The sequence below is a fragment of the Palaemon carinicauda genome, chromosome 26 (assembly GCF_036898095.1).
Source record: "Palaemon carinicauda isolate YSFRI2023 chromosome 26, ASM3689809v2, whole genome shotgun sequence".
Lineage (NCBI taxonomy): Eukaryota > Metazoa > Arthropoda > Malacostraca > Decapoda > Palaemonidae > Palaemon > Palaemon carinicauda.
The window spans coordinates 31,369,481-31,395,501 of NC_090750.1; the positions used below are offsets into that span (position 1 = coordinate 31,369,481).

Here is a 26,021-nt window from a genome sequence, read left to right on the forward strand (position 1 = left end):
AAAAAAAATGCTATAAAAATTATTTTTTTCATATTTTTGATAATGTTTTGAGAAAATTCAGGCATTTTCCAGGAGAATGAGACCAACCTGACCTCTCTATGACAAAAATTAAGGCTGTTAGAGCAATTTAAAAGAAATATACTGCAAAATGTGCTGGGAAAAAAAAAAAAACCCCTGGGGGTTAAGGGTTGGAAATTTCCAAAGAGCCTGGGGGTAAAAGGGTTATTAGAATTAGTATGGACCGGCAGGGGTTACTTGCCTTAGTTAGATAGACATTGCGCATTACAACGAACTGTCTATTCTGCGCATTACAACGAACTGTCTATTCTTTGATGTATCTCGATAGAGGATTTGGTTGATCATGGAAAGGGAAGATGAAAGAACGGCCTGCAGTACTGGGGGTAGTAAGGTGGAAAGAATCTCCCGGTTTTTAAATACTAAAGAAAAATTGAAACCAGGTAATTGGGATGTTAGAGCCATAAATCAGATTGGGAAGTTACAGCAAGTGGAGAGTGAATTTATGAAGTACAGTTTGGATATCTTGGCCCTAAGTGAAACATATAAGAGGATTGGTAAGGAAACTAGACAAAGGCTATATATATACCTACTCTGGAGGATCAGATGGAGTTGGAAGAGAAGGGGTAGGAATGATGATGATACCAAGAGCAGAAAAGGCATTAACCGAGTGGAAAGCTGTAAATAGTATATTATTATTAGCAAAGTTCAAATCAAAGCAGTGCAATAGGAGTTATAGTTAGCTATGCCCCAGCAAATGATTCCCCTGAAGAAAGGAAAGGTGAATACTATGAGGAACTGCAGAGTGTAATAGATGAGATCCCAGGGAGATATGAAAATTGTGATTGGCAACTTCAGTGCAAAAGTTGGAAGGAATAATCAAGGGATAAAAAATATGAAGGGTGTTGAGGATCTTGGCAAAGTTGCAAATGAAAGTGGAGCACATTCCATGACTTTCTGTTCAGCAAACAATCTTGTCATTGGAGGTGCTCTTATTTCAACACAAGAACATCTACAAGTATACATGGACTTCACCATGTAGCAATTACAAAAATCACATAGATCACATTGCCATTAACAAAGAGAGAGGGAGGACTCTGAGAAATGTAAGAAGCTGCAGAGGTGCAAATAATGGAAGTGATCACCAACTCTCGTTGCCACACTGAAATTAATACTGAAAGCACCCTACAGAAAGGTAGATAGAATATCCAGGTTTGATACAAATAACCTTTTAGAAGAAGAGCACAGCGAAATATTTACAATTGAATTTAGGAATCAGTTTGCAGTTTTAGAGAGATGAAGGGCAGGTTATTAAAGAAGAATGGTGTGATTTTAAGAACATATATGTCAGTTGGTAGTGAAGTCTTGGGACACACAGTTACAAGGAGAAAGACATGGATATCAAATGAAAAGGGCCCGATCATTTCTGAAGGCTTGTTGCTTCCACTAAAACTAAAACCTTTACTTGTAATTGTATTTACTTGGTAGTCTGATTGTACTTGTGGGTTGCAGGTAAATTAGTATGAGGTTTAGATATAGGGAATTAGTGTGTGTGTGGTGTGGAAAGTTTAGGCTACTCTGGGTTGTCAAGTATTCCGGTAACCTGTCAAGATATTTATCTATGTTAATGTTCCAAATACTCTAGGTGTAGATGATTTATCATAAAATCCTTTTGATAAGAACTGGTCAGTTTACAAGATAAGTGTTTACTTGTACCTTTGAACAGTCAAGACTTCATAAACATATTATTCCTGAAACATGAGTTGTAATCATTTTTAAAACTATTGCATATTGATAGAAGGCAGTAAAACTATATGCAGTTTATGTAATCATAAGCTTGGAAATTTAATTATGATTTTCTTCTCCCACAGAACACATACGACCAGATCGCAGCAAGCACAAAGTTTCAGTTCCTGTTGAGCCATGTTGTTGACAAGTCGACCAGCGAAGATGCACGAACAATGGCAGCTGTCCTCCTGCGGCGGCTCCTCACAACAAACTTTGACGACGTTTTTCCAACTGTAAGTAACCTCTTCACATAATATTGTCAGACTGAATGGCATCCCTCTCACCAGCACCTAGTCATGTAGCCAAAAGTTTATAAATATCAACACAATGTAGTTGTCATTGTAATATTTTTCTGCTACGAAGATGAGGTAATTTAGTTCCCCTCCCTTTTTATCTACAGTTACCACAAGAAGCACAGACTCAAGTTCGTGCCCAGTTGCTCGCATCTGTTCAGCAAGAGGAAGATTCAAACATGCGCAAGAAACTCTGTGACATAATCAGCGAGTTAGCACATAACATGATAGATGATGAGGGTAACAACATGTGGCCTGAATTTCTTCAATTCCTCTTTGAGAGTGCCAGTTCACCTAACATTCCGCATAAGGAAATTGCTCTCACATTATTTAGGTATGCATAAATTCTGAGATATATTCATGTGTACAAAGTTGTAAAAGTTGATGAATATCTTTGGTGCTTAATTATGCTGTAGTCAAATGTCTGATTCTTTTTAATTTTATTAGATTATTACCTGTATTCCGAAAGTTGATACACAGCACTTGTGGATATCCATAAATTTGAATTTTGTAATGTAAGTCCTAGTTATTCATCACTATTGGCATGTTTAACGTGTAAAAAAAAATTCTTTTACCTCCAGCTTGGTCCCAGGAGTGTTTGGTAACCAGCAACAGCAGCATTTAGGCATGATAAAGGCCATGTTGACATCATCCCTAGCAGATTCTGCAAACCCCCCTGTTCAGTCATTGGCTGTCAAAGCCACTGCAGCTTTTATTCTATTACATGACAATGAGCCAAACATTCAGAAAAACTTTGCAGATCTTCTCCCAGCTTTTCTCCAGGTAAACTAGTGGGTTACTGCCCCTTCTTGTAAAGTGATATTGTTGTGCTTGAAAAAGGTTAACACATAAGTAGTGGACAAGTTACAAATAGACTTCAAGTGATCATATCCTTATTTCTTTTTCTGCCTCTGTGCGAGACTTTATATTTTTACCTTCTGTGGGAAATACATTATCACAAGAGTTATCATATTGACCAAAATTTTTTTTTTACATTGACAAGAACCTGAAACTGACCTTTTTATATTTTCTTACTATGTAATATCAATCTTTCAGATGTTAATATGAATTTATACTCTACAGTATAGCATTAACACAAGTTTTATATTATTTGGTCTACATCATAGAGATAGTGTTTTCAGTGGACCGTAAGGGCCCCGGCCAGAATGCCAATATATGGGAGTAAGGGGGTGTATAGGAAGAAAAACAAAATCCTGAAAAAATTCACGGCTTCATGTGACAATGGAGAATGCGTATACAAAATTTTGTCAAAATTTTTCTTTCTTTCATAGTTTTAGAGTAATTAGTAGCTCAATAAACCAAAAACATTGTTCCCTACAAGAAAATGTAGTATTTCTTCAGTTATAAATTTTGACAATTATTACATTTTAATGTAACAGAAATTGTGAATAATGGCGTCTGTATAGCTTCCACAAGTCACAAGACGATATATTACATGATAAATTTACACCCTTCAGTCCTATCACAACCCTCAGAGTACAAGTGTGTTTGACCTCTTGACATTCACTCATTTTTACATTTGTTTTTCTTGTTTTCGTTGAGAATTTTATCATTTCAAAGAGGAAAAGACAATTTCAGTATCTTGCTAACATAAGGAAGAAGAAAATTCCCTCTATCAAGAGTTCAGAAGAGGGTAATATTGGTAGTGACGCAGGGAGAGAGAGAGATGACAAGGCTTTGTAGATATTGGTTTGGGCTAAAAGAGAGCAAAGTTTATTTTGACCAAATAAATAGCATTAAATGAGCTGTTATTTGTACTTCATGGTACTTAATAGTATAGCACCATATTGTACTAGGCTCCTCTACATGAAAACCTCCAATGTGCAAACTTTCAGAGATAAAATCTGTAAGTTTGAAAAGAAAAATTTAATCGGATGGGAGCAAATCAGTTTTACACAACAGTGGAAACAGTAGAATATTTACTAAAAATATCTAAAATATATACTGTATATATAGTGTGTGTGTGTTGGGGGTGGTGGGGGACTGGCCACCTTCCCTGACACGAGCCAAAAGGAGCAAGATGTTTTCATTTATTAATATCCAAAAAGGGACAAAATTTATAATAATGAGGATTTATTAATATTGTCTTAGTAAAAAATACAAAGAAAAACTTTGAATGCCCTCTGACACTTACTCATTTTCAAGTTTGTTTTTCTCGTCTTCAGCAAGAGTTTTATCTCAGAGGAAAAGACCATTTCAACATCTTGCTAACATAAGGAAGAAGCATATTCGCTTTAATAAGAGTCCAGAGAGAGAGTGGAGTGTATGGAGGAGTGGCAGCCTTGCCTGACAAGAGCCAAAAGCAGCAAGATATTGAGCGAAAGGATCCTCATTTATGATTAAATTATGATAAATTACTTGGTTTTCGTTTATTGATATCCAAAAAGGAGCATAAAATTCATAATAATCAGGATTTATTAGTATTGTCTTTGTAAAAATACAAAGAAAAAACTTTAAATGCCATATCTCAAAACTATACTTATTGACCTTCAAATTCTATCTTCTCCCTTAGTTTTAAAGATAAATCGTTGAATTTTCGTATATTACTTAAAAAGACATTATAAAACAATCGAATGTTGCTCTCTTCCAATTTTTTCATTTTCCGATTTTTAGGGTTTATTTTTTTACCATAATGGAAGAATTTGTGTATAGCAAAAAGGGACCTTTAGAAAAATAAAGTCCTCATATTGGAGGTCCAGATCAGGTCTATATAGGGAAGTAATCCCAGGTCTTAATATTAATTATCAAGGGAAAAGATAGAATTTGAAAAACACTCATTTTCAGGGTAATTGCAAAACCGGTCAGTGGCAAAAATCCTATACAGTTTGGTGAGGTCCTAAGTCCTTTTTATTAAGTGGTGTGAATATCGTAGTCCGGTCCATGAAAAATGGCATACGCTGGCTGGCCCCCTTGTGGTGACAAGGTGCTGGAAGTCTTTGTGGCCCCTAGCTGCTCTTGCTTTTAAGCCTTCTTTTAGACCTGTATCCTCTAACATCTTGCTATTCAACCTCTCCATTCACTTCATAATGCTACCGCAGGGTTTTCTCCCCATTTTCATATTGCTGCAGAATGGCTCTTGGGCACAGTGTTGTTTAATGGCAATAAATATCACCCACGAATGGCATTTAATACCAAATCCGATCTTGGGATTATATATCCACTTGGAATTCATTTAATGGTAACAGCTTCTGGCCGGGTAGAGATTCGAACCCCCACCTGTGGGCCGGAAACCATGCCAGCAACGACTCTACCGACTGAGCTATCAAGAGCTATCTTTCTTGATAGCTCAGTCGGTAGAGTCGTTGCTGGGATGGTTTCCGGCCCAAAGGTGGGGGTTCGACTCTCCACCCGGCCAGGAGCTGTTACCATAAAATGAATTCCAAGTGGATATATATTCCCAAGATAGAATTCGGTATTAAATGCCATTCGTGGGTGATATTTACATTGATTGAAATCATGTGTGCTTGTGAGATATATATATATATATATATATATATATATATATATATATATATATATATATATATATATATATATATATATATATATATATACATATACACATACATACATACATATACCAAGGCACTTCCCCCACTTTTGGGGGGGTAGCCGACATCAACAAACAAACAAAAACAAAAAGGGGACCTCTACTCTCTACGTTCCTCCCAGCCTAACAAGGGACTCAACCGAGTTCAGCTGGTACTGCTAGGGTGTCACAGCCCACCATCCCACATTATCCACCACAGATGAAGCTTCATAATGCTGAGTCCCCTACTGCTGCTACCTCCGCGGTCATCTAAGGCATCGGAGGCAGCAGCAGGGCCTACCGGAACTGCGTCACAATCGCTCCTCATTCATTCCTATTTCTAGCACGCTCTCTTGCCTCGCTCACATCTATCCTCCTATCACCCAGAGCTTCCTTCACTCCATCCATCCACCCAAACCTTAGCCTTCCTCTCGTACTTCTCCCATCAACTCTTGCATTCATCACCTTCTTTAGCAGACAGCCATTTTCCATTCTCTCAACATGGCCAAACCACCTCAACACATTCATATCCACTCTAGCTGCTAACTCATTTCTTACACCCGTTCTCACCCTCACCACTTCGTTCCTAACCCTATCTACTCGAGATACACCAGCCATACTCCTTAGACACTTCATCTCAAACACATTCAATTTCTGTCTCTCCATCACTTTCATTCCCCACAACTCCGATCCCTACATCACAGTTGGTACAATCACTTTCTCATATAGAACTCTCTTTACATTCATGCCCAACCCTCTATTTTCTACTACTCCCTTAACTGCCCCCAACACTTTGCAACCTTCATTCACTCTCTGACGTACATCTGCTTCCACTCCACCATTTGCTGCAACAACAGACCCCAAGTACTGATCCACCTCCTCAAGTAACTCTCCATTCAACATGACATTCAACCTTGCACCACCTTCCCTTCTCGTACATCTCATAACCTTACTCTTACCCACATTAACTCAACTTCCTTCTCTCTCACACTCTTCCAAATTCTATCACTAATAGTCCAAGCTTCTCTTCTGTGTCTGCAACCAGTACAGTATCATCCGCAAACAACAACTGATTTACCTCCCATTCATGGTCATTCTCATCTACCAGTTTTAATCCTCGTCCAAGCACTCGAGCATTAAACTCTCTCACCACTCCATCAATATACAAGTTAAACAACCACGGCGACATCACGCATCCCTGTCTCAGCCCCACTCTCACCGGAAACCAGTCACTCACTTCATTTCCTATCCTAACACATGCTTTACTACCTTTGTAGAAACTTTTCACTGCTTGCAACAACCTTCCACCAACTCCATATAACCTCATCACATTCCACATTACTTCCCTATCAAGTCTATCATACGCTTTCTCCAGATCCATGAACGCAACATACACCACCTTACCTTTTGCTAAATATGTCACGCATATCTGCCTAACTGTAAAAATCTGATTCATACAACCCCTACCTCTTCTAAAACCACCCTGTATTTCTAAGATTGCATTCTCTGTTTTATCCTTGATCCTATTAATCATTACTCTACCATACACTTTTCCAACTACGCTTAACAAACTAATACCTCTTGAATTACAACACTCATGCACATCTCCCTTACCCTTATATAGTGGTACAATACATGCACAAACTCAATCTACTGGTACCATTGACAACACAAAACACATATTAAACAGTCTCACCAACCATTCAAGTACAGTCACACCCCCCTCCTTCAACATCTCAGCTCTCACACCATCCATACCAGATGCTTTTCCTACTCTCATTTCATCTAGCGCTTTCCTTACTTCATCTATTGTAATCTCTCTCTCATTCTCATCTCCCATCACTGGCACCTCAACACCTGCAACAGCAATTTTATCTGCCTCCCTATTATCCTCAACATTCAGTAAACTTTCAAAATATTCCGCCCATCTTTTCCTTGCCTCCTCTCCTTTTAACAACCTTCCATTTCCATCTTTCACTCTCTCTTCAATTCTTGAGCCAGCCTTCCTTACTCTCTTCACTTCTTTCCAAAACTTCTTCTTTTTCTCTTCATATGAATGACCCAATCCCTGACCCCACCTCAGGTCAGCTGCCCTCTTTGCCTCACGTACCTTGCGCTTTACTTCCACATTTCTCTCTATGTGTTTTATATGTATGTATGTATGTATATATATATATATATATATATATATATATTATTATTATTATTATTATTATTATTATTATTATTATTATTATTATTATAGTTTGCTGGTCCTAATGGCACTGTTCACCTTCACCTTACAATGATATTTGGTTTACTTACAATATTTGTTTTAGCAAATGAAATTACAAGGAAATTCAAGAAATTTTTTAAAACGTCATTTTTTACAGATTATAGCTAATAGCATTCAAGCGGGGGATGATGATGCTCTTCTAAAGTGCTTGGTTGATCTTGCGGAAAGCTGCCCCAAGTTTTTGCGACCCCAAGTTGAGACCATTCTACAACTGGCAATAAAGGTAAGTTATTGTGTTGTTATATGGTCTACCCTCTCTTATTTTTTTGGGCCAAGAACTATGCCATACTTATTAAATGAAAATTTGAAGAAAAATCACGACAAAGTTCAATCTGGGGATTTCAAATAGGGAGCGCTTTTTTCCACTACCTATCTCTACACCCAGCTTTTCCGAGCTCTCTCTGTGTATATAATTTCCCGTGGTAAAAAATTACAGCTATATTTGAAATAAACTGGGTTTTGATGAAACTGGTGTTTCATTTAACTGTATCCAATAATAATGCATTTAATATTCACATTTTATTATCGTATTTATAATTAAAAACATTGCGAAAAATAATCTCATGTATTGTTTGCATCCAAATCAGCTGATCAACCTTCATTGTATGTCAACCTAATTTTCGGATCAAATAGCTTTCATTATCAAGGCATGCTACCGAAGGACATTTCATATTTACGAAAGGAAACAATTATTACTTGATCTATCATTTTTTAATTAGCATACAATACTAATTTAAATAGTTTTTTTTTTTAAAGACTTCTCTCAAATTTTATTTACTTGCACTGGAAGTTGAATCGCAACTGAAGTTTCATTTGTGCTTCCGATGCACGATATTTTATAGTTTTTAGCTCTGGTGCTTGATTATAAAGCTTAGGAAATTATTTATTACACCTCTGTCAGTGAAATAAATAGAAACTTTGCAAAGAAACAAAGATTTGATTTATTACAGAGAGAGAGACCGCGGTCGTAAGTAGATGTGCGGCTATGCAATGTTTTATTATGATAATTAGAATGTACAGGTGAATTTCATATTCTAAATCAAATTTATTTGCTGTGTCATACTCTATAATTTACCCAGCAGTACATTGAAGTACAAATTTACAAACAAAAATTTTGTTAGTGTACACTACAGTATATCAGAAATGGGTCGCATCAATTCCGATGCAATCCATTTCTGATGTCATAGAGTACAGAATATTTTACAGTCTGCTATTTTATTGTTTGCATTACCTAATATTCACAGTAAAATGTAATGTAATTGGCTACACTGTGTGTGATTTGTGTGGTGTAGATGTTCGGGCACAAGAGAGAGGGAGAGAGAAAGAATGATTTTAAGTTTTCAGGCATCCTATTATTGAAGAAAAGAGAGAACCAATACTGTTATGAGTTATAAATGCATTATATTAAAATTATGATAGCTTATAACACATCTTTGCTTATGTAATACTATATTAACTATAAATAGATGTTTTGAAAAAGTTAAATCATCATCATCTCCTCTTATGTATATTGACGCAAGGGCCTCGGATAGATTTTGCTAGTTGTCTCTTATCTTGAGCTTTTAATTCTATAGTTCTCCATTCATCATCTCTTAATTACACGCTTCATAGTCCTCAGTCATGTAGGTCTAGGTCTTCCAACTCTTCTAGTGCCTTGTGGAGTCCAGCTGAATGTTTGGTTAACTAATTTATCTTGGGGAGTGCGAAGAGCATGCCCAAAGCATCTCCATCTACCCCTAATCATGATCTCATCCATTTATGGCACTCTAGTAATGACCTCGTGACCGTGAATGTGTAACTCAGGATTTTGAGCGTGGAAGGAGAATATCTTACACCTGGAGGCAAACCTCCGAGTAGCACTCTGTTGCCTTTTAACGAGTTCTATCTCAAATGAAGGTTAAAATAAAGTGCTGCTAGAGAAAAAGCCAAGGCTTAATTCTGAGTTGTCCCTGAAAGGATTTCCCTAATGGGAATCCTGCCGGAATAATCCTCCAAAGAGGAAATCGAACAGGAGTGCGTCTTCAAGAAGAACGGTGAGATCGCGATAACCTACGATCCCGTGATCGTAGCGAGCTCTATGGCGATCATTGATCTGTCACAAAAGACACATCTGATTGTCCTGAACGACAATCTGACCGACCAGGAAGACGAGGTGATGAGTCTCACCCCTGCGATCATTAAACAGAATAAATTCTGAACTCGTCATTGGATTGTCGCGGACGATATCCTGACTGATCAGGAAGACGATCATTAAACAGAAGGAAAGTCTGTCGACCCGGCGATTGTCAAGCGCGCCGTGGGTTGACGATCATTCTTGATCTCAATTCTCAACAGGCGGAGATGCATACACCAACTGAAACATTGCCTGTAGGGAGAGAGAAAATTGCAGAATGTTGGGAGAAGGCGAGAAGACAAAGGAAGGGCGAACGTGAGGTGGACTTAATAGACAGCTAAGACGTCAGCCGCAGCTACAGCCACCGACCTGGCAACCTGATGTCGTCATGAAACTCAGAGGAAAAATATAAAGAGAGAATTAAAAATTCCTCTCCTCCGTGTGGGAAAGAAAAAACCCCCTTCGAGGAATCGTCAGAACCAAGGAACCCTTACGATAACTCACAGAGCAAACATAGACATCCGAAATCACCACATAACACTGGAATGGAGTGTCGCATAAAAACTCAAGTCATATCTGTAAAGAAAAGAAGGAGCGTGAATTAAAGTGGTAAATGGCTAAGCCTTGAAGAGAGAGATATCCGCTCTCTACCAGCCAAAAGTAAAAAGGGACGTGGTTCATTGAACCGTGAGTAGATATAGGTGGCTGGGTACCCCCGACCACCCCCTACATACCCACTATTAGTGGTTAGGTAGGATTGCCACCTCGCACTTAAAATCTAATGGCTGCCTTCCAGCTTTCCCAGAAGTAATATCCCATATAAATAATGGAAGGTTTGTTAGTATGGGAACAAAGTGGATTTCTGTATTCTATACATTGCTGTACAACATGTCTCAAAATGAAAATTTGATAAGTGCAACTTCTTCTTTTTCTAAATCCTGTTTTTCATCACTTTCTATTCCCTTCATATCTCCTATTCATGACCTCACTAAAGTGTTCCATCCAATGTTGTTTCTCTTCATTCTTCTGTTGTTACAAATAGATCCATCTCTCTTTTTGAGGGGTATATACTTCTTCCTTGCCCCGGTTGAGATTTTATTAATTTTATGAGCAATTCTTACACCATAGCCAGTTCCTGAATTCATAGCTTTGTCGGCCTCATCTGCTTTACTGTCTAAATATTCTCTCGGGTCATTCCTGGCTTTTCTTTTGACATCGCTATCAATACTGGAATAAATAGCATGCCTTACGTTGTAATTTTCATTACTTCCTCGAAAACTTCCAACAGTTAATTTGTCTGCTTTTTATAGTATCCCAAGTATCATTTAATATGCGTGGCTTTCTCTTTGTAATTGCGTGTCACAAGACTTCATTACCAACTGACTAGATATATGTTAATATTACACCATTCTCCATTAATTGTCTGCTTTTTGTCTCTGTCTAAAACTGTAAATCATTCCTACATTTCATTGAAATTGTTTCTCTATACTCTTCTTCTAAAAGCTCAGTTGAACCAATCCTAGGTATTCTATCTACCTCTCTGTTGGATGCTTTATTTTAATTCAGTGTGGCAATGAGGAGCTGGTGATCACTACAAATATCTGTACCTCTATAGCTTCTTAACATTTCTAAGAGTCCTCCTTCTCTCTTTATTAATGGTAATGTGATCTATTTGATTTTTGTAATTGCCACATGGTGAAGTCCATGTTTATATGTGGATGTTCTTGTGTTGAAAAAGAGTACCTCCAAAGACAAGATTGTCCGCTGAACAGAAACTTAGGAAATATGCTCCATTTTCATTTGCAACTTATCCAAGATCCACGACACCCATCACACTTTTTATCCCTTGATTATTCCTTCCAGCTTTAGCTTTTGAAGTCTATCACAATTTTCATATCTTTCCTTGTGATCTCATCTATTATACTGCTGTTCTTCATATTATTCATCTTTTTTCTTAAGAGGAATCATTTGTTGGGCATAGCAAGCTATAATACTCGTATTGAACTGCTTTGATTTGAACTATGGTAGTAGAAATCTACATTTACAGCTCTACTCATTTAATGGCTTTTCTGCTCTTGGTGTCATCATCATTCCTACCCCTTCTCTTCCAGCTCCATCTTTCTGAGCAGATATGTATATTGCCTTCGTCTAAAGTTTCCTTACATGTTTCACTTTGGGCCAAGATATCCAATTTCATAAATCCACTTTCCATTTGCTGTAACTTCCCAATCTGATTCATGGTTCTAACATTCCAATTCCCTATTTTCAATTTTTCTTTATTTATAAACCGGGAGATTCTTAGCACCTCGCTATGCCCGGGACTAGGCCCATTCTTTCATCTTAATCCATAACTGAATAAATCTAGAGAATTTATTGGCTAGATACATCAAAGGATAGCCAGTTCCTTGTGATGCGCAGCGCCTTTCTATCTAAGGCAAGTTACCCCTGCTATTTAGATAATAGTTATTGTTTTTTCTAGAATGCCTTAATGTTTCTGCAACATTTTATATTTTAGGAGAGAGAGAGGAATGCACAGTTTTTGTTTGTTTATTTAAAAGAAACAATTGTCATCGAAATATGTGTTGTTTATAAAATAAGCTGCGGTTTTGTTTAAGAAAGTGTGTGTGTGTGTGTGTGTGTGTGTATATATATATATATATATATATATATATATATATATATATATATATATATATATATATATATATATATATATATATATATAACATACTGCGCAAGAGATGAAGAATAAGAGGTTGCGCCATGCTTCAAGAAAACGTGTAGGCCATGAGTTGTCTGAATGAAAGAGCTGTACTGTAGTGATATTACTGTACATATATTACAGTTATAAACACTACAGTATCAGTGAGTATTAGATTACAGTACAGTATTACTAGTTAGGAACAACTTTTGTTACATAACAATTAAGGGGATGACGACGACGACTGTAAAACTTTATCTGAGCACAATACTCTACTGTAATCTTACTGTGATCAGTACATAGTGTACATATGTACAAATATGCTGTAAACTGTACATCATTATGAAATGTTGTAGAAACCAAATTAAAACAATATTAGGCAGTATTTATTGTGTTAATCAGCACCCGCTTGTGACAAGGGCCAGTGACTTTTTAGGTTAAGAGTTAGCCCACCCTAGGTCAGCATTTATTCGCAAAAAAATCCTCTTCGCAGTTGTGTATGTAAGCTAACTACTGCAAAGAGAAATGGCCTGGTGTACTGAATCATTGGTAGTTTTTTCTTTATTATTAGTGAAATATTGGTTGTTAATTTTATTTTATTATTGCAGGCTTTACCTGATCCTAATGTGGGTGATGCTTGGAAGCATTTGTTGCTTGAAGTAGTGGTGACATTGGCAGAGACAGCACCAGCCATGGTGCGGAAAGCTGGTGCAAAATATATGACTACGCTCATTCCCCAGATGCTCAACATGATGACGGATTTAGAAGATGAGGAGGTAAGGATATGCTTTCTTTCATCTTAGGTTTCAGTTTATCATTTGGAATTTTATAGAAAATTTAAACTAAACCAAACTAGCAAACAAATCTCCCAGTAGATAACCTTCACCAAAATAATCCCCTTAGGCGAGTAGTGTCATCGGTGCACCACTGAATACACTTACAGCATTACTTTGGAGAGGGTCTACTGTAGTTTTTTGATTAACCACTTCGCTATGATAACGTCGTTATTTGTCAAAAACATGCCTGGTGATACACAGGGATGTCCAGATACATCATTATTATTATTATAAACTAAGCTACAAATATAAACTTAATTGGAGGTTAAATTATTTGTTTATGCTACAAAAGAGTACAGTGTAGCTCATGGTCTTATAATAATTCTTCAGTCAACCAACAAAGTCATGGGATTCTAGCCTTTATTTGAGAATATGAAAGAGCTTATTTGGTCTTTTATATATATATATATATATATAGATATAGATATAGATATATATTTTTCCATAGTAGATTCAATGCCACACACTAGCCAAGGGTGACATTCCTTACCTGAGGCATTACTCATCCTCCCCTCCTGACACCCCCAGTTTAGAGACGTAGGGATCCTCTCCATCTCACCCCACCATCAACCGAAATGCAGTATAATAAATATAAATATATTTTCAGATCTTTGTGCACATAGCAAATGTTTTAGTATAAAAAAGTTTGCCTCGGCTAACCGTTTTCATTTGCAACACCCATAGAAAATGGCTAAAATGGAATCTAGTGACCATGGTCCTTATTTTAGGACCAAACTTGGAGACCATGGTATATTTAAGCAACATTTTCTTGGCTTTATAGGACAGTTAGAACATTCATATATATTATATACAAATCTGAGTTAGATATACTGCTTACCAAAAAAAAAATATTGCTAAAATGATAAATGAAACCGAGTGGATCCTCCTCCCTAAGATTTTCACTATATACTGAAAACTGAGACATCAGTGTTGCCAATATGCATTAGACAGTAGGTGATATATTTGTAAGAAACTTCATTCTCTGACTAACCAAAGATATGTGAAAACTGCAGGAATTACTGAAATATGGTAAGTCAGCCTTCTGGTCATAAAAAAAAGGACCATGGGAGCTAATGGGTTAATTTATCTCGGTTCTTGCTTCCTATCCATTTCCAACTTTTACCCTTGGAGTACTTGTGTGCTGAATGGCAAAACATTTCCACCAGGTTATAAAGTGTCTGTCAAAAGAGGTACAGTACTTGGGTGTGTGAAATACAGCATATAAAGTAGAGAATTTCCTTGCTCATTATGTGAAGGATAGAAAATTAGCGAATCGTGTTTTGGTAGAAGATTTGTCTTTGCAGAGGTTGGTGATGTTTCCTAGGGTAGTGATTGAAAACAAAATACTAAAAATGAAAGCTGCCGCTAGGATGAAAGGGAAAGGTTATTAGACTTCAGTACTATGAAATTAAAGTATCATGTTGCTAAAAGAGAAGATGTATTTTTTGCATGGCATATACTGCCCTGTGGAGAAGGATTCGTGGCGAGACTAGAGTGGGAAGATCATATACAACGGCTGCAATAAAATATGAACTGGAAGTTTTTATGAAAGAAATTATTCTAACATTTCATAAGAATTGAATAGCTGTAACTATAAAAGTTAAAGGATACATAAAAAGACCAAGGAAGTTAAATGAAAGTGGATATGTAGATAGAGAAGGTATGAGAGTTTAGGCAGAGCTGATTAGATTACAGTGATCTCCTTTCCCTTTCAAAAAGAAAAATATAAAGTTTACAGAGATGGAGTTGTTTATGTCTGTATTTTTCATTCCAGGATTGGAGTATAAGTGACGAACAAGCTGAAGAAGATAATGACAGTAACTCTGTTGTAGCAGAGTCTTCTCTTGATAGGTTAGCATGTGGACTTGGAGGGAAAACAGTTCTCCCCCATATAAATGCAACACTGTCTCAGATGTTACAGAGTGAAAACTGGAAATGTCGACATGCTGCTCTAATGGCAATATCTGCTGTTGGTGAGGGTTGCCACAAACAGATGGAAAACATGTTGCCACAGGTTTGTTTATTGGGGGTCTAATATTTTTTTATTTGTATAAACTTTGATAATAGAATAGGTAATTGTTTATGGAGTTCAGAAATAATCTGATAATTAGTTGTACTTTGGTCTTGCAAAACTTATTGAAATATTTAATAAATAGATTTGATTTTTTATGTACAGTACATTTGTGACTCAGATAATATTCATAGGGTAATTTATTATAAGGTTCATAAATCAGTTATGGTTGTAGTACAGAAAGTCATAAATATTGATGTACTCAGGTGGAGTAAACCTTGAAAATGCGGCATTTGATTAGTAATTAATTTTCCTATGTACAATTGTCTTTTAGATAATGGATGCTGTGGTCAGATTCTTGCACGACAGCCACCCCAGAGTGCGTTACGCTGCCTGTAATGCAATTGGTCAGATGGCTACCGACTTTGCGCCAGTTTTCCAAAAGAAATTCCATGAAATAGTTGTCCCTGGATTACTTCATGTTATGGATGATAGTGCAAACCCTCGAGTTCAGGTAAGTTGATAAAGCTTGGAAGGGTGGTATACATATATCATACCCCCAAAATTTAGGTAAAAAAATATATACATTTTAAAAGTTTAATTACAGTTACTGTTAACAAAAATATAAAGGCACCTTTATGTTGGTCCCTGATTCTTCATTTTTTTCTTCTAGGCCCATGCTGGCGCTGCATTGGTCAATTTCTCCGAAGTGTGTCCAAAGAACATCCTTGCTACATACCTTCCTACCATCATTGCTAAGTTGGAAAGTATCCTTGCAGCCAAGTTCAAGGAGGTAAGAGTCTTTGTCAATTAAGTTTTTTATATAGAGAGAGAGAGAACTTTTAATTAGTCCCTGAAATGCATTTTTTTTTTTTTATTATACTGTACATGTTGTTACATCTTAATGGACATTTTTACTGCTATTATTCCATATCTTATTATAGGTATATTTTGTTTTCAGTTGATGGAATGTGGCACAAAATTAGTATTGGAACAAGTTGTTACTACTATAGCATCAGTAGCAGACACAGCTGAAGAAAAGTTTGAAGAATATTATGATCGTTTCATTCCTTGTCTGATGTACATCATTGAAAATGCCAATTCTCAAGATTTAAGATTGCTACGAGGAAAGACAATTGAGTGCGTGTCCTTGATTGGCCTAGCTGTTGGTCCTGACAAGGTAATAACTATTATCTAACTTTTCAAATAGAGATTATTGTATACTAAAACAAAATGTTAGGCGTGAATTGGGTATCCAAGGTTTAGGTTAAAGATTTACGAGTTTCCAGATTCAGTTACTGCTAAATCCGAAAACCACATTCTTTAAAACTAAACCCAAGATTAATAGGTTAATTGCATACATTTAAATACCTGGGACTGTGGCAATTTTCTTTCCACTCACTAAGTAGTGGATACATATTTTTCAATATTAAACTTACCCGATAATCATGTAGCTGTCAACTCCGTTGCCCGACAGAATTCTATGGAGGGATACGCCAGCTATCACAATACTAGAAGGGGGTGTATTTACCAGCGCCACCTGTGGCCAGGTACTCAAGTACTTCTTGTTGACACCTCCTCAATTATTCCTCTGTCGTGCTTCCGGCAAGACGTTCTGGGATACGCTTATGTTCTTGGAGTATTTTCACGACTTTGGTGAAGTATTTCTCTTTGATTTCGGCTGTCGCTTTACTGGAAAACTTCTATATTAGCTTAGTTAGCTTTTGGAATTAATTTGATTAATTTTGGTGACGAGAGAGTAATAATTGACTCTCGTTCACCTTTCAATGGCCGACCCTTCCCTTAGACGGAAGTGTTGGTGTCTAAGAGAGTATAGACTCTCTTTCTTAATTTTGCTTAACAAAAGTTATAGATTTATTTTATATCTCTCCGCCTCTTATAGGCCTCTTCGATTAACTTCCTTTTATTATAAACTCATTAAAATTAATTTTTATATTTGTTTATATTCGACCTTCCTAATAGTAGGCGGTCTTTTACCGAAGTTAATAAACTTTGAGCCCGTCATTTCGGTTTTACCTGTTAACATATTATGCTATTTCCGCCACAGAGTTTGAAAGATTTTCTTTGACAGTCTCGTACTGTTTTCAAAGCTGAACTAACGTTTTGTTTTGTCTCTGCAGTTGTTGACGTTCAGAACGTTCAACTTGCACTCTATCGTTACGATAGAGAAAGAATGTTCACGGTTTCACGTTGCAGTAAGAGTAACCGTGTCTAGCGTTTGGTTCATTCTTTCTTAACTTAATGGTTTTGATCCTAATAAAGGAACTTTTCAGTTTTTTTCCTTTAACAATAATATGTTTTAACGATATATATGATTGGGCTCTTCTCTCAGGTTCTAAGTCAAGAGAGAGAGAGAGATAGAGACGGAGGGAGAAAGAGGATAAACGTTTCATTCAAGCCTGCCAGGCGTACGAGTAACGTCGTTATCGTTTTTTTGCTCTTCTCCCTTGTCTCTTTAGGGGAAGAAACTAAACGTTTCTAGAGTGATCTAGTGTTTAGTCTCTTTCCAACCACTGATTTATCTTTCATTAGATTTTTCTGTTACCTTGTAATTCTGTTTTCGCAATTACTAACTTTGAGAAAGGATAGAATTGCGTATTTCAGGTACAAACCACTTAAAGTTTCGAGTTCAGTGAAATAAGTGCAAACAGAAATCAAAGTGATAAGTGATTAGTGCGTGAGGGTACTTTTGTGCGCGCCAGTTGTCCTCCCAGTCCGGGACCTCTTGCAAGCTCCCAAGCCCAGGGGAGAAGCAATGTCGAAGGGCATAAGGGTTCAGCAGGCCTTGATCGGCGCACAGAAGTATTCTCGGTGGTTGTGGGCGTGTCTTACCGAGACCGTCACTCCCACCCGCAGACGATTGAGCCCTTATTTTGCTCGTCTGCAGAAGAGATTAGGGGAGAAAATAAAGGCAGAGTAACGCTGGTCTCAGGTCTCAAGACTTCTTAAACGTTAAGTCCAGACCTATGCCAGACGTACGAAGTTAAAGTTCACAACCCGAATGCAGTCATTGGGTTAGCTCTGACTCTCCTCAGTCATCAGTTGATCTACACTCCGACTAAGAGGAGTAAGGTTCTGCCACAACAGATCTCTGCTGTTAAGGCTTTACCTCAGCAGAACTTAGTGTCTGCCGACCCCAAGTTAACTCTACTGCAGTCCATACAGTCACAACTTTCGGTCTTGATGCGTGAGTGTCGGGCTGAGAGTGTTGCACCGCCTGCACTCCCTCCACCTGTTCTCGCTGCACCTGTGCTCGCCCAGCCTGCACCTGCTCCGCCTGTGCTCGCCCAGCCTGCACCTGCTCCGCCTGGTCGCAGCACCATCTGCCAGGCGTACGATGTTGTGAACTCTACTACAGTCCATGCAAGCACAGCTTTCGGACTTGATGAGTGAGTGTCGGGCTGAGAGTGTTGCTCCTCCGCCTCCGCCTACACTCCCTCCTCCTACACTCGCTCCGCCTGATCACAGTATCATCTGCCAGGCGTACGATGTTGTGGACTCTACTACAGTCCATGCAAGCACAGCTTTCGGACTTGATGAGTGAGTGTCGGGCTGAGAGTGTTGCTCCTACGCCTCCGCCTACACTCCCTCCTCCTACACTCGCTCCGCCTGATCACAGTACCATCTGCCAGGCGTATGATGTTGTGGACTCTACTACAGTCCATGCAAGCACAGCTTTCGGACTTGATGCGTGAGTGTCGGGCTGAGAGTGTTGCACCTCCTGCACTCCCTCCACCTGTTCTCGCTGCACCTGTGCTCGCCCAGCCTGCACCTGCTCCGCCTGTGCTCGCTCAGCCTGCACCTGCTCCGCCTGGTCGCTGCACCATCTGCCAGGCGTACGATGTTGAACCACTTTCGGAGTTTGCTGTTCACAGTGTTGTTCAGCCTCAGCCTTCTTTAAGGCAACCCTTGCTTTGGGATCAGGAGAGTTACACTCTTCCTCCTCCTCCCCTTGCTGCTCCACCAGTGGTGCAACTCTCGGTTGGGGTACAACAACCTCTCCCCTCCGTGAGTCTGTCTGCTCAACCAGCGCTGCTCCGAGTTCAACCCTCATCTTGGCAAGCTCATCTACACCATGCACTTGCGCCTCAGGAGCCTCAGCTTGCTAGAACTTTACCTTGTTCTGCGCAGCCTCAACCTTCTCATGCTCCACTCATCTCTCAGGAACAGGAACGGACTACTCCGCCTCCGTCCTCCGCTCAGCTGGTGCAATCCTTGGGTGCAACTCTTGCTAGGAGTCAACCTCCTTCACCCTTGCACCTGCCTTCTGCTCCGTCTGTTGTTCAGCCTATGCAGTCTGAACCTCAGGTTTTCCCTCAAGTTGAGGAAACCTCTGTTGTTGTTCCAGCTCGTTCTGACTCTGCTGTTCAGCATACCATGGTTTAAACCCCACGCAAGCATGCATAAAGCACTCTAGCACTGGTCATGGAATTTCTGAGAAATGTTAAACGCCATGCACACGCTCTGCTTTCCTTTCAGCAGGCTCTGCTTACAGCAGGCTCTACTTACTACATGCTCAGCATTCAGCATGCTCTGCATTCAGCATGCTCTGCATACAACATGCTCTGCATACAGCATGCTCTGCATTCAGCATGCTCTGCATACAACATGCTCTACATACAGCATGCTCTGCATACAGCATACTCTGCATACATCATGCTCTGCATACCTTACCGCATGCTTCTCAACACATCTTGGGTTGTTGCCAACTCACTAGACTGTCAAGCAGTTTCATAACGTTGCCTTCTAGTCTGCTGCTTTGCACCAGTGAACCCTCACTCAGAGAACTTAGCTTTTCTAGGATAAGGTCCCTGTAGATGAGAAAGTTCTTTTCTCCCTCCTTCTGATATTCCCTTGAGGACTCTGTCATTTGGAGGGAGCCTTTAGCTGCATAACCTCTTATGGATTTTTATTTAAGCATAACATGCTTACAGGGAAGGTAATGGTTACACTTCAGCCGCTAATCCCGTCTGTTACCACACCTGCTCCCATAGACCTTGAGCTGTGTTGCATGACATGCAGTCCAAGCTTAGTCCTTGTTAGAGGATTTTTTGTTTACGGAGTCAATGTGTCACGGGGAAGACGTTCAACAACCAACAGAAGGGACTTGTTGTGACGCAGTGGGCAACCTCAGCAACCCGTTAAGGAGTTGTCTGTACGACCCAGACAGTCTAGACAGATTCGGGTTGTCACTGTACTTCCTCGCTTGCCCATGATTGACAGTTTACAGACTGTGCAGCAGTATCATGATCTTGTGTCCGGCTCCGTCAGACGACTGGCTTTTAAGAGCTCCCTCAAGTCGTCGCTGTCTGGAGATTTTCAAATGGACTATGGATCTGACCAAGGAACTGGGCCTCCTGGTCAATTTTGAGGAGTCTCAGCTCGTTCCATCCCAGACCATTGTCTCCTTGGGTATGGATCTTCAGAGTCGAGCTTTTCGGACTTGTCCGTCGGCCCCAAGGATCTTCCAAGCCCTAGAATGCATCCAGAGCATGCTGAGAAGGAACCGATGCTTAGTCAGGCAGTGGATGAGTCTAACAGGGACACTTTCATCGCTGGCCCTGTTCATCGAGTTAGGGAGACTCCACCTCCGCCCCCTTCAGTATCATCTAGCTGCTCACTGGATAAAGGACATGACGCTAGAGACGGGCTCAGTTCCTGTTTCCGAAGAGATGAGGTCTACTCTAACGTGGTGGAAGAACAGCATTCTTCTCAAGGAAGGTCTACCATTGGCTGTTCAGTCCTCCGACCACCGTCTCTTCTCGGACGCATCGGACACGGGCTGGGGTGCGACACTGGACGGACAGGAATGCTCGGGAACATGGAATCAGGAGCAAAGGACACTTCACATCTATTGCAAGGAGTTGTTGGCAGTTCATTTGGCCTTGATAAACTTCAAGTCCCTCCAGCTTAACAAGGTGGTGGAGGTGAACTCCGACTACACCACAGCCTTGGCTTACATCTCCAAGCAGGGAGGGACTCATTCGAGGAAGTTGTTCGAGATCGCAAGGGACCTCCTCATTTGGTCAAAAGATCGAAAGCTCACGCTGGTAACGAGGCTCATTCAGGGCGATATGAATGTCATGGCAGATCGCCTCAGCCGGAAGGGTCAGGTCTTCCCCACAGAGTGGACCCTTCACAAGAATGTTTGCAGCAGACTTTGGGCCCTGTGGGGTCAGCCAACCATAGATCTATTCGCTACCTCGATGACCAAGAGGCTCCTCTTGTATTGTTCTCCGATTCCAGACCCAGCAGCAGTTCGCGTGGATGCCTTTCTGCTGGATTGGTCCCATCTCAACCTGTATGCATTCCCGCCGTTCAAGGTTGTCAACAGGGTACTTCAGAAGTTCGCCTCTCACAAAGGGACACGGCTGACGTTGGTTGCTCCCCTCTGGCCCGCGAGAGAATGGTTCACTGAGGTACTGCAATGGCTGGTCGACGTTCCCAGGACTCTTCCTCCTAGAGTGGACCTTCTGCGTCAACCTCACGTAAAGAAGGTACACCCAACCTCCACGCTCTTCGTCTGACTGCCTTCAGACTATCGAAAGACTCTCAAGAGCTAGAGGCTTTTCGAAGGAGGCAGCCAGAGCGATTGCCAGAGCAAGGACGACATCCACTCTCAGAGTCTATCAGTCTTTATGGGAAGTCCTCCGAAGCTGGTGCAAGGCCAATGCAGTTTTCCTCAACCAGTACCAATGTAACCCAGATTGCTGACTTCCTGTTACATCTAAGGAACGTAAGCTCCCTATCAGCTCCTACGATCAAGGGTTACAGAAGTTTGTTGGCAGCGGTTTTCCGCCACAGAGGCTTGGATCTTTCCTCCAACAAAGATCTACAGGACCTCCTTAGGTCTTTTGAGACCTCAAAGGAACGTCGTTTGTCCACTCCAGGCTGGAATCTAGACGTGGTCCTAAGGTTCCTAATGTCATCAGGATTTGAACCGCTCCAATCAGCCTCTTTTAAGGACCTCACATTTAAAAACTCTTTTCCTCGTGTGCTTAGCAACAGGTAAAAGAGTAAGTGAGATCCACGCCTTCAGCAGGAACATAGGTTTCACATCTGAAACGGCTACATGTTCCTTACAGCTCGGTTTTTTGGCTAAAAACGAGCTTCCTTCCCGTCCTTGGCCTAAGTCGTTCGAGATCCCAAGCCTGTCCAACATGGTGGGGAACGAACTGGAGAGAGTACTTTGCCCAGTTAGAGCTCTTAAGTACTATCTAAAGGTCAAAACCATTACGAGGACAATCAGAAGCCTTATGGTGTGCTATCAAGAAGCCTTCTCTACCAATGTCTAAGAACTCAGTTTCTTACTACATCAGGCTTCTGATTAGAGAAGCAAATTCTCATCTGAAGGAAGAAGACCTTGCTTTGCTGAAGGTAAGGACACATGAAGTGAGAGCTGTGGCTACTTCAGTGGCCTTCAAACAGAACCGTTCTCTGCAGAGTGTTATGGATGCAACCTATTGGAGAAACAAGTCAGTGTTCGCATCATTCTATCTCAAAGATGTCCAGTCTCTTTACGAGTACTGCTACACCCTGGGTCTATTCGTAGCAACGAATGCAGTAGTAGGCGAGGGCTCAGCCACTACATTCCCATAATCCCATAACTTTTTAACCTTTCTCTTGAATACTTTTTATGGGTTGTACGGTCGGCTAAGAAGCCTTCCACATCCTTGTTGATTTGGCGGGTGGTCAATTCTTTCTTGAGAAGCGCCAAGGTTAAAGGTTGTGATGAGGTCCTTTAGTATGGGTTACAGCCCTGTATACTTTAGCACCTTTGAGTTGATTCAGCCTCCCAAGAGGAACGCTGCGCTCAGTAAGGAAGACGATCTTATTAAAGGCAGAGTAACGGTTCAAGTCGACTTCCTTACCAGGTACTTATTATTTCATTGTTATTGTGGATAACTGATTATATGAAATATGGGATACTTAGCTATCCTTTAATCTTGTACACTGGTTTTCACCCACCCCCCTGGGTGTGAATCAGCTACATGATTATCGGGTAAGTTTAATATTGAAAAATGTTATTTTTATTAATAAAATAAATTTTTGAATATACTTACCCGATAATCATGATTTAATCGACCCTCCCTTCCTCCCCATAGAGAACCAGTGGACCGAGGAATAATTGAGGAGGTGTCAACAAGAAGTACTTGAGTACCTGGCCACAGGTGGCGCTGGTAAATACACCCCCTTCTAGTATTGTGATAGCTGGCGTATCCCTCCATAGAATTCTGTCGGGCAACGGAGTTGACAGCTACATGATTATCGGGTAAGTATATTCAAAAATTTATTTTATTAATAAAAATAACATTTTTTATTTTTATAGACTTAACGGTTGAAAAATAGATAAAAATGGGAGAGGACGTTCGTTGCTCAGCTGTTGGTATCACAGATACTCTACCTCGTTCTGTCAGAAACAGAGCATTGCATATGGCCTGGTGGAGAGTTTTATTTTCATATCATACATGACAGGCTCTTCCTTTAAGGGTACCGGCTGACTTTGGCATTGTGTTATTGAAAAACCGCTTACATCATTGTGCTGCAACCCTTTTAGACTGTAGTACACCTAATGGGAAATTGCTACAGAAAGTTTCATCAAGATTTTATGTGGGTTTTTTTTTTTTTTATGATTACTATATTTGACGGCCTATAGGACACACTTTTCTTCTAAAATTTTTTGCTTAAAAGATCTCCATGCATCTTATACATCGTAGGTAAAGTTTGAGGCCTACCGTAGGCTTAGGCTAATCATCCATGGCTTTCTCCTTGTAACTGCCTGTCCCAAGAGCTCACTACCAACTGATTGATATATGTTTTTCCTATACCCCCATATATTGAGATACCGGCCGGGCCCCTTAAAACCTAAAAGCTCCCTTAGTTTTCAACAAAATTTTGAAAACTTAACCAATATGTATTCACAGAATGATGGTCTATCAGAAACCATGGACAGAATTTTGATTGTAAAAACAAAAAATATATATACAGTATGTATGAATTCTTGATTTTTTTATTTCTGTACTAAATTCTAAAATTAACAAAAAAAAATAAAAATATGAGTATTATGAAAATGTGTGTATGGATTCCGATGCAAAATTTATCAAGGATTCCAAAGTTTTTTTTTAAAGTCACTCATACACAGGAAAATCTAGTTTGGAAATACTGCACGTTAAAGTTTATACAACAAAATTTTAAGCGTAAATTCATGCAAAGTTACTCTCTAAACCTTTATTTTTTATTGGCATGTGTATATAGCACCTTGTCCCCTCACCTGGGGCTGGGTGAGTATTTCATAGCTTTTTGATTTCCTACCAAACTATGGCTTTTCCTTCAGGTGAACCCATTTTGTCCACAACTAGGGTGCTCTCTTTGTATCCAGTGTTTTGTATCAGGAATTTCCTCATCATCATCACTGCTCTTCCATTTCTTCATTTTCATCATCTGACAGATAGTTTAGAATCTCCACCACAATGCCAAAGGAATCTTCATAATCAACAAATCAGTTTGGAGTTAAAACATTGGCTTGTATCAGTGGGGCTCGTTAGTTGAGTTATCAACTACTACTCTTTCTTCATTTATTTTAAATTTTCTCTCTGGTACTTTCTGTTTTCCTTGCATGGCTTTTCTGTCTACTGTCAAATCATTATTTTATTCTTAACTTTACGTGAAAAGGGCAAAAAAGTAATCAACATAATAAAAATCCCTTGTAGACACTATCCGACAGCTTACAAAAAGCATGAGCACATTTAGGGTGACTTATTACGTTACAAGATGTATAGATGTCTCTATGTCCTGTCTTCTTTTCATTTGACAATAGAAGGAAAATATAACTCTTGATTACTATCAAATTCATGTAAAATATAGAATGATGAAAGGATATTATTTCATAGTTATTGTGTATTATGGATATGTGCATAAAAAGGTGATTTTTAGCTATTTCTACTTTCCAAACAGTTCTTCTTCACTCAGGGTTAACTACTGCACTGTAATGGTCATTGGCTACTTTTTTCTTGTAAGGGTAGATGAGAGACTTTAGCTATGGTAAGCAACTATTCTAGGAGAAGGACACTCCAAAATCAAATCATTGTTCTCTAGTTTTGGCCAGTGCCATAACCTGCTCTTCCACTGTCTTGGGGTAGAGTTTTCATGCTTGAGGGTACACTCAGGCACTATTCGATGTTATTTCTCTCCCTCTTGTTTTTGAAGTTTTAATAGTTTATATATGGAAGGTGTATTTTTTGTTACTGTACTTGAAATATTTTATTTTAATTGTTAATCAATGCTCTTGTTAGTTTATTTCCTTTCCTCACTGGGTTATTTTCCCTGTTGGAGCCCTCGGGCTTCTAGCATCTTGCTTTTCCAACCAGGTTTGTAGCTTAGAATCTAATAATACATACTACTATACATCTTGCACCAGC

At 39.4% G+C, this 26,021-nt stretch overlaps 1 protein-coding gene across 1 annotated transcript in view; it reads left to right on the forward strand.

Annotated features, from left to right (window-relative positions):
* Window positions 1–26,021, forward strand: part of Karybeta3 (karyopherin beta 3) — an 89,165-nt gene that overhangs the window by 55,365 nt on the left and 7,779 nt on the right. Inside the window, exons 2-10 of the mRNA XM_068349537.1 lie at window positions 1,887–2,036; window positions 2,204–2,430; window positions 2,678–2,879; window positions 8,019–8,144; window positions 13,344–13,511; window positions 15,346–15,585; window positions 15,917–16,096; window positions 16,256–16,375; window positions 16,544–16,762. Coding sequence (XP_068205638.1) covers window positions 1,887–2,036; window positions 2,204–2,430; window positions 2,678–2,879; window positions 8,019–8,144; window positions 13,344–13,511; window positions 15,346–15,585; window positions 15,917–16,096; window positions 16,256–16,375; window positions 16,544–16,762 — 1,632 coding nt within the window. The remainder of the gene's footprint in view (window positions 1–1,886; window positions 2,037–2,203; window positions 2,431–2,677; window positions 2,880–8,018; window positions 8,145–13,343; window positions 13,512–15,345; window positions 15,586–15,916; window positions 16,097–16,255; window positions 16,376–16,543; window positions 16,763–26,021) is intronic.